Source organism: Limulus polyphemus, unplaced genomic scaffold, assembly GCF_000517525.1.
Source record: "Limulus polyphemus unplaced genomic scaffold, Limulus_polyphemus-2.1.2 Scaffold191, whole genome shotgun sequence".
In the NCBI taxonomy this organism is placed as follows: Eukaryota; Metazoa; Arthropoda; class Merostomata; order Xiphosura; family Limulidae; genus Limulus; species Limulus polyphemus.
The window spans coordinates 861,072-870,488 of NW_013665801.1; the positions used below are offsets into that span (position 1 = coordinate 861,072).

At 30.8% G+C, this 9,417-nt stretch overlaps 1 protein-coding gene across 2 annotated transcripts in view; it reads left to right on the forward strand.

Moving 5' to 3' along the window:
- Positions 1 to 9,136, forward strand: part of LOC106478227 (protein TANC2-like) — a 105,002-nt gene extending 95,866 nt beyond the window's left edge. For both annotated transcript variants that reach the window (XM_022381780.1, XM_022381781.1), the window contains 5 exons: positions 628 to 719; positions 1,226 to 1,375; positions 4,392 to 4,492; positions 7,256 to 7,447; positions 7,779 to 9,136. In XM_022381780.1, coding sequence (XP_022237488.1) covers positions 628 to 719; positions 1,226 to 1,375; positions 4,392 to 4,492; positions 7,256 to 7,447; positions 7,779 to 7,926 — 683 coding nt within the window. In that variant the 3' untranslated portion in view covers positions 7,927 to 9,136. The remainder of the gene's footprint in view (positions 1 to 627; positions 720 to 1,225; positions 1,376 to 4,391; positions 4,493 to 7,255; positions 7,448 to 7,778) is intronic.
- Positions 9,137 to 9,417: the final 281 nt, after the last annotated feature.

Genomic DNA, 9,417 nt, shown 5'->3' on the forward strand with positions numbered 1-9,417 from the left:
TTTCTGTACAATGAAAACATAGCCTACAATAATACCATAACTTTCTGTACAATGGAAACATAGCCTACAATATTTATATAAATTTCTGTGCAATGGAAACATAGTCTACAATAATACCATAAATTTCTGTGCAATGAAAACATAGCCTACAATAATACCATAATTTTCTGTACAATGAAAACATAGCCTACAATAATACCATAACTTTCTGTACAATGGAAACATAGCCTACAATATTAATATAAATTTCTGTGCAATGGAAACATAGCTTACAATAATACCATAAATATCTGTACAATGGAAACATAACCTACAATAATACCATAATTTTCTGTACAATGAAAACATAGCCTACAATAATACCATAAATTTCTGTACAAATTCTAACAACATGAAGATGTGCATGATTTTTATTTTTATGAAAATTAAATTCAAAGTGTTTTGATGACATTTTTGAGTCCAAAATTACTTTGTAGCAGTTTGATGTTTTTTAAATAAAATGGATATAATAAGAGTTCTTTGTAGGCTTAATGATAACCGATTATTTCTGTACTTACTTACATGAATGATTGATAATAATAATATGTTTCTATCTGAAAAGTTCTTTGTCAACTTTAATTATGCTAGGTCCCCAGACATGGGCTATGACTGAGGGCAAGCCTGATGTATTGTTGTTACTGCTGAAAAAACTTCATGAAGATGGAACAACGCTTTATAAGGTTGGTCATAAAATTGTCATTGTGTATTTTTTTTAGCTTTTCAAAAAGCAAAGTTATGCAATGAATGCACCTATAAACGTTTAAAGCATACATATAGAAAATATGACATATTATTTTGCATTGAAATACCATTGAACTATTAATTTAGTAATAACTGAAAATTCGCAAGTATAAGTTAAGTGAAGATTGAAACTATATTGATAAAATATAATTGATGGTGTTACAATATGTGTTCAATTATGGCTCTGGAAAAAATGATTTAATATTTAATTTAATCACATCTTCATGAAGAATCTTAACAGTTATATGTCATAGATCATGATATGCAAAACACATAATTAATAGTTTTTATAAACCATATAACATTTTCATTAAAAGAAACATGTTCAAATGAATAAAGAAGTTTCCCAGAAATGATTGTAAAAAGATTTGGTACCATTTGATTATGTTAATGTAAGAAGTTCAAATATTCGATAGTGAAATAGTGCATAACTTCTGTTCTGCAGAAGGGACGATTGAAAGAAGCTGCACATCGTTTTCAGTATGCTCTAAAGAAGTGTCCTGGAGAAGACACCATGAAAGATCACTTGTTAGTTTTTCAGCAAGTCAAGTTCCACTTGTATGTGTTTCTGTCCAAGTGCAAACGGAAAATGAATGTAAGAGATTAACTATATTTCATACTCCTTAATTCTTCAGTTGAAAATCAGTGAATTTTTCTTATATTTGTTAATCAGTTAATACATATCAGCAAGCAAAATATGGTACAAACTTGGAATTTACAACTGACTACTGATTGACAAACATAGAAGTATTTAAAAGTATGTACAAAAATTTGAATAAAGAATACAAAGCATTGTATTAATGGGAAAATTATAAGTTACTAAGCAATATTTATTTTCTAAGTTCAAATTTCAAGCAACTTCCCTTCATCAGATGTCTATACATAATGAAATGAATAAAATGAAAACATTATATATTCATATATAGATAGATAGCTGTAGAACGTATGCTGAAAATGAAAAAGACATATAGTTTTAATGGTGCTATTAAATAAAGTCCAATGTATAGCTACAATTGAAATGGCTGAGATATGGACAAAGAAAGTCTTATATTAAAAAACTTGGTTTTATGAGAAAATAATGCAGAAATAAAAATTTAAGTTATGTAAAAGAAAAAGATGTGTTACAGTTAATACGTATGTGTTATTACAACCAGTTACCCATCAAACTTGTTGCACTCTCTCTCTTTTGAGTAATATGTGTATGTTTTGTACTCTATCATATCTCATGCTTACACTGGGCCACCATAAGCGGTGATAACAGATTGGATTCAAAGTGGTGTGTTTATTATATAGTAATGCAACACCTCTAGTTCGAATAGCAAACTATAAGTGTCACTGATACCTGGTTGGAAGCTTTTGTGCATGAAGATGGTAGTCCAAAACATCCCATAGTTGGTCTAAGGGTTCAAATCCTGGAAGCTCCCATCATCTTGCAGGTGCAAATATATGAACAGAGATAGATGCCCAGATAGCCAATTGAAGTTATGCAGCTATGCAATTATATAAGTAGATTTTGTCCATACCAACAGAATACAGCTCAAGCTATCATACTACTTATGTGTTCCTTAACAGTTGGCATAATATAGAGTCTGATGGAAACAATTCATTGGTAGACATACATCACTTCAAAACTGGGGTCCTTCTGCCCACACCACGTGTCATCCAAAGTCCAAGTTCTGTGCAACTGACACCAGCAGAGTAAAGATATCTTATTTTCATTCCATTTGAGTAGTTTTCAAATTACACTTTTCCCATGAATACCCATGCGATAAAGTTCTCTACAAACTGTTGCTACTGATATTAGTTGTTCATGACTAACATTCATCATTTTAGTCAAAGCATAAGCAGCAACTTTCATGTTTTTCTTTGAAATGCTGCAGAGATGATGGTAGCTCCAATCAGTTATTGCCTTTTTCTTGCCCAGGTTTCCATTAATTAAATTGGTTTTCCACAGCACTTTCCAGATAGCATAACCTTTGAGACATGAACCTTTTGATTGTTTGGAACTTCACATGTTTTTGTAATTGTTGCCCCTAGAAGCCTAGATCCTATGATTAGCCCTCTTTCAGAAATCTATTCATTTTATTGTTTTTATTATTTTTCAGTTGAGTGGCACATGCTTAATCACATTCAACTGTTTTATACTGTTATGTTACATGCTGGCAACATAGAAATCCCATTTAGTGCATAGATAAAAAAAAATTAGTCAAGGGAAAGTAGCCACGAGCATTTGTTATACTTTGGTTAAAGGTTTCTATAAATCTTGGAAAATAGCATACGCATAGACAAATTCATATATATATATAGACACACACACATATATATGTTTGTGTGTGTTTAAACACCATTTACCTTTATATATTTACGGATTTGTATTCATTTTGTACATATAATTATTTCTAGAATTTAGAAACTAACATAAGCTTTTATTTCTTGTTGTTTTCTGTATAACCATGTAAGAGTGATTTAGTGGACTTTCTTTTAACTGTCCATAAACATTAGAGAAGTATACCCTATACACGATTTAAATTTCTTCATAAAGAATTATTGTATTTGACCTTAACAAATTTTGTATCAGAATTTTATAGTAAGTTAAAAAGGGAGTGTTCAACAATAAGTGTATTTGATAAACAAGCGATAATTTATGGGTTCTGTAACTCAGGCTATCAAAACAACTGTGTGCATATGTAAAACTGTAAGTTTGAAAAACTAGAAATAATTAAAATTTACAGTGTAAGATATAATCTGTTATTTAGGAAGAAAAAAATCCTTAAGAGCTTGAAATCAATAAGAATAGGCCACATAAAAAAAACTCCTTACTATTATTATTAATAAGATTACCATACACTATAGTTATAAAAAAGGTTATGTATAGAGGTTATAGGATAATTTTTTATTGTGCTAAAATCTGTACCACATTTAATCATCAGATACTAAATAAATATGCATTACAATAAATTTACATTAGAATTATGATGTTTTTTTAGCTTACGTAAAATACCCCCCCCCTTATTGGCCGAACGGTATGTCTACGGACTTACAGCGCTAGAAACCAGGTTTTGATACCCTTGGTGGGCAGAGCACAGATAGCCCATTGTGTTGTTTTGTGCTTCACCCAAACAAACAAGTATTCATGGTTGTAGCAATACTGATCCACCTTCTCTCATTTTTTTTAGTGTTCATTGACAAAAAAAGCTGCTTATCACACTAGCTTACATAATAATTAATGTTTATTATTAAAATGAAAAAAAAACTAATACATGATGTCAATTTATTTGTACTGATGTATTTTTTTCACTGAAGTTGCTATGACTACGAATTTGCTGACCTAAAAAAGTAGTCAGTCATTAACCTACCTGCCCTCTGGTGGTTTAATGGTAAGTATGAGGGCTTATAACGCTTAAAATCGGCAACCCATTGAGTAGCTTTGTGCTTAACAATAAACAAATCTAAAAACACGTGGTTATTGGAGTTTAAAGTACTTCTTGTCAAATAGTATAATATATATATATATATATATATTATTTATCATGAATGTTATGTTACACAAAAAGCATTTGATTTCAAATTAAAGGACAATACTATGAAATATAATTGTTTTGATTTTATAGGAGTTTGATGCAGCTATTGAAGCAGCTGACCAAGCTATTTTTCTAAAGCCTAAATCAGTTGATGGTTATTTCACAAGAGCACGTGCTAAACACGAAGCTGGGTAAGTTTTCAAACTTAATGAGATCTACAACTAGTCAGTAGTACAGGAACTGAACAACTAGTCAGTAGTATAGGAACTGAACAACTAGTCAGTAGTATAGAAACTGAACAACTAGTCAGTAGTATAGGAACTGAACAACTAGTCAGTAGTATAGGAACTGAATTATGCGAGGGAGAAGTGACTTTCAATGATGTGAAAATTATCAGATATCAGTTACACGTTATTGAGCAACTAGTGACAAACTAAAGATACCATACAGTGTATATATATCACCAGAAATATGTTATTATCTTTTTATCTCCGCCATTGAAGGTGACGGAGGTCATGTTTTTACCCATGTGTGTGTGTGTGTGTGTTTGTCAGCAAGATTTCTCGAAAACGGCTGAATGGATTTGGACGAAAGTTGGTTTACATTTGGACTATGACCCAACTAAGAAGTGGTTAGTTTTTGGAGGGTCAAGGTCAAGAAAATAAAAAAATCCCTATTTCTTAACACGGGGACCGATTTTTCACACTATATTTGCTCAATAACTCAGTCAAAAATGATCGGATTTTGAGGAAACTTGGTAGACATATGTAGAGTATTATTCCTCGTTGTCCTACTAAACTAAAAATGGACCGTGGCCGTTGATAACGACAGACATACGGACACATTTTCGTATTTTTTGAGGGCCAAATATGATCAACGCTGCGTGGCGGAGGCACGTGCTCTACTGTGTACTCCTCTAGTTTTACATAATATAACACGATAACATACAGGACTGTGGAGGAAATCATTAATCTGCTAATGTTTACATCTGGCTTACTACGTAATGATTTACGAGGTGTTAGTTAAGAACCAGTCAACAGCTTTGCTAACTTAACTGGAGCACTGAAGAAGGTTAAGGCGTGATTATAAAATAGTTATTATCGAACGATGTAAACAAACTTGAAGCATACTTCAAAGTTACTGCGGTACCAGATCAAAGTTATTTATTGAAAATGTATGACATATTGGTACAGTACTAGAATTAACATAGAAAATCATTTGTTATTAACTTCTTAAGCAGTCAAGTATTTGGCTTACGGAGTACAATGCACTACGATTGTTCATTATTTTTTAAATACACTATGGCCATCTACAATTCACTACAATTGTTCGTTACCATAGTTTATTTAGAAAATAACGAACAATTGTAGTGAATTGTAGATGGCCATAGTTTATTTAAAAATAACGAACAATTGTAGTGAATTGTAGATGGCCATAGTTTATTTAAAAAATAACGAACAACTGTAGTGAATTGTAGATGGCAATAGTTTATTTAAAAAATAATGAACAATTGTAGTGAATTGTAGATGGCCATAGTTTATTTAAAAAACCATCTAGGAATAAGCTGGTAATGACTGAAACGTTTTCTTGTATTAAATTCTAACTGACATAGAAATACTCTCTTCGCTAATTCCTATAATAATAATTCTTTAATTAGTAACAAAGTTTAGAATTATTATTCATAGTTTATTAATTATAAATAACAATAATTTAATCTAGTTGGATAATTTTTCTAACGTAAATATTCAATATATTTTAAAATTGAGGAGTGTTTTTGGTGTTTTTAAAAACACCATTATTGTCCTGCTCATAATAAGCATAGACCTATTATTTTTTATTATTATTTTAAAAAGCTTGTTTAATTTTATTTCATTCATTACGTTTACTCCTATGGGAAATCTTAGCCCAATGAATAGTTTTGAAGGAATAATACGGAAGCAGGAAGGGGATATATTTTTAAAAATTTTAATGACTGAATTTCCTTTAAAAAACACCACTTTAGTAAATATTATATAAATATCCAATTGTCTTGTTATCTATAAATTATATAGAAAGACAATTTTATTTCAGACATTTGTAATGCAGACTATAATGAAATATTACAAAAAGAAAGCCGTCATTTTTGGCGAAAGTAGAACTTGAAAACACATCAGTGTTTTACAAATTATCGCTGTTAAGTAAGAGGTGGTTAGGCTTTTAATATTTTCCTCTAAACATTTTATTACTGAATGATGCAATTATAAGCTAAATGTAAGATTGGTATTGATATATTTTCCATGCTCTTACTTATCCTGATTCTCTATATAATGTCCCCCGATGGCATAGCGGTAAGTCTACGAACTTACAACGCAAAAATCCGGGGTTCGATTCCCCGCGGTTGGCACAACAGATAGCTCAATGTGGCTTTGCTCTGAAACAAACAGTTTTGTGTGAGGTGTGACACACTTTTTAGATAATTCTAGAATAACACATTCATTTATACACAGAGTACATCCTAGTCTAACATCATTTAATGGTATTGCTTGAAATAGATGTCATAAATTATTAGCGAGAAAGGATGTTGTATTAATAAAACATGTTGATGATCTTATGATCCAACCTTACTTTAAGACGAAGTGTTCTTTACGAAATAACAAGCGTATACCCTTTTTTTTTAAACACCATTATTGTCCTGCTCAAATATCCTTTATTAGTGAAACAGTCAGTGAAATTTTTGTTATTTACGTGGAGGACAGTATCTAAGATTGTGACACAAATGGCCACCAGATAGCAGTACTTTCTTCTAACATGACAGTACATGAGACGTATGACATAAATGGCCGCCAGATGGAATTACTTCTAAATTAATACTCCACTCTATATTTTGTGGTAATAAAAAGTGATCTTTTAAACTGTCATACACCAAAACTATTTTTAAATTCTGGTTTCTAAAAAGAAGCTATTTGTTATTCTAGACATAGTGAGTCAGCTCTTCAGGATATTACCGAAGCTCTTCGGTTTACCTCTTTAAATCAAGAAGCCAGGAAAATTTTGCTCAGATTTCAGGAAGAGATCAATAGTGGTCACAAGGAGGAGTCACCGTCGCCAAGTCATGGGGGTGAGGAGGCAAGTAATCCAACTGATAAAGTTTCATGTCAACCTGAAAGGTAATATGTTAATAAATCATATTACCATAAGTTTTTATAAGGCTCTCAAAACTACAGCACAGATGCAATGATTTCCTTTCGCATTCTATAATGCTTATTTTTTTTTAAGTGTGAAGGAGCAAGTTACAAACTTTCTAGATATTGAACTTTCAGTTGCAATTATGGTATTGTCATCATTTACAGATATTAAAAGAAACAACAGTTGTACTTGCTATAACTTGAAATTAATTTATTCATTTTCGTAATTAAAGAGCTTTGAGAAATTCCCGTCGTCTTATGACAGATTACTAAATCTAATTATAACGTCTATTTTTTTTTGTTACAATTTTAGAAATTTGGCTGAATTGAAGACTTTAAGTGTATCTACAGACACCATTGACCAGCTTTATGGTCTGATAATGGGCCCGAGTAACTTCAATCAGCGGGAACTAAAGACACCGGCTGATCAAAAACGTTATGGTTTCGAAACTGCTATTTGAATTTGCAATCAGCCTGCTCACGTGTATTTGGGACGGAAGTTTTGTAACTGTAACGAACAACATTGATGTAAAAGAAGATTAGAGGCACCAAGTTACTGTCAAACATACCATTATATGTATACTTGTACATTCATACCATATATTATGTATGTACGCTTCCTGTTTCTTCAACTATTCCTTTATATACATAATGGTCGTTCAGATATCTCGCTGTTTACAGACTAGTCCAAAGAAGGTATTCCAGAGTCTGAAAATGAATGACAAAATTTATAAATGCCCCTGGCGAAAATAGCTTCATTAATTAAACGTGCAATGGTGATGATGGATATTTAAAGTGCTGATGCAAAAGGACCTTATATCGTGGTGATGACCTAAACCTTACTAGCTGAACAGTTGTAAAGTGTATGTGGTACATGACTTTCATGGGGTAGCAAGAAAAGTCGTAAGTTGTGTGGGCGCTAATTGATTTAAAATTACCTGTGGAACTAATATCTAGTATAATAAATAATAACTATAAGTGTTATTAGGACCATTAGAATACAACATAATAATGAAGACTGATGTGGAAGGGATCAGGTCACCTAGAAATGACTTAATAATTACTGTTATTGAAAGAATTAATTGTATGAATGGATCTAAAGGTGCTCATGTGAAAACTACTCATTCGAATGTTTCCAAGCAGTAATGATGATGGTGTAATAAGTTAAAGTTTTGCATCTTAAAATATCCTTTAAGATTAATTAGATGTTAATGTTTGAACTTATTCATGATTCAACTTAATTGCATACATATTATATAATATTATATTTAAATGAAATTGATACTTTCAACCATAGATATAGCATCTTTGTAAGTAGTATTTTTTTCCTTCATGTTTAGTAAGCTGGGCATTTTCAAGGACCAGTTTAATAATAGCATTTAAATGATAACCAAAATACTGCATTTAGCAATAAAAAACTGTTAAAAAAAACATTGAACAATAATCCGCTTAGCACAAAATATTATGCTTGAAGTTTCTAGATGTAGTAGATAATAGAAGCGAAGATATGTTAAAATTGGATTATCTCTCAATAAGAAGTTGATTCACATTTATTACTGTTAATAAGCCTACAGCGGCTAAAAGTTAAGAGGTTAATGTCGAAAATAAAAATGACATATTTTATATATCTGTAAAATATTAATAAAGTATAAATGTATAAAAAAATCCATAAACTTTTTTAATTCATAATATTTTGGATTTTTGTGGCAACAGATCTGTTTATCTATCTGAAAAAAAATAATTATTAATTCTAAAGAGGAAAAGTCTCTTGGTTAAATAGCCAAGTACTGTTGATAATTGCCCAAAAGTGTTTAAATCAAATTAATTTATTTTGAGGAAATAATAGTGAGCTAAAAGTAAATAAACCACTTTTAGATTTATTAATGTTGTAAATGTAGTATTTGTTTTTTCATTTAAGTAAATTCAAAAAACTTTGATCCAAGAGAAAGAGA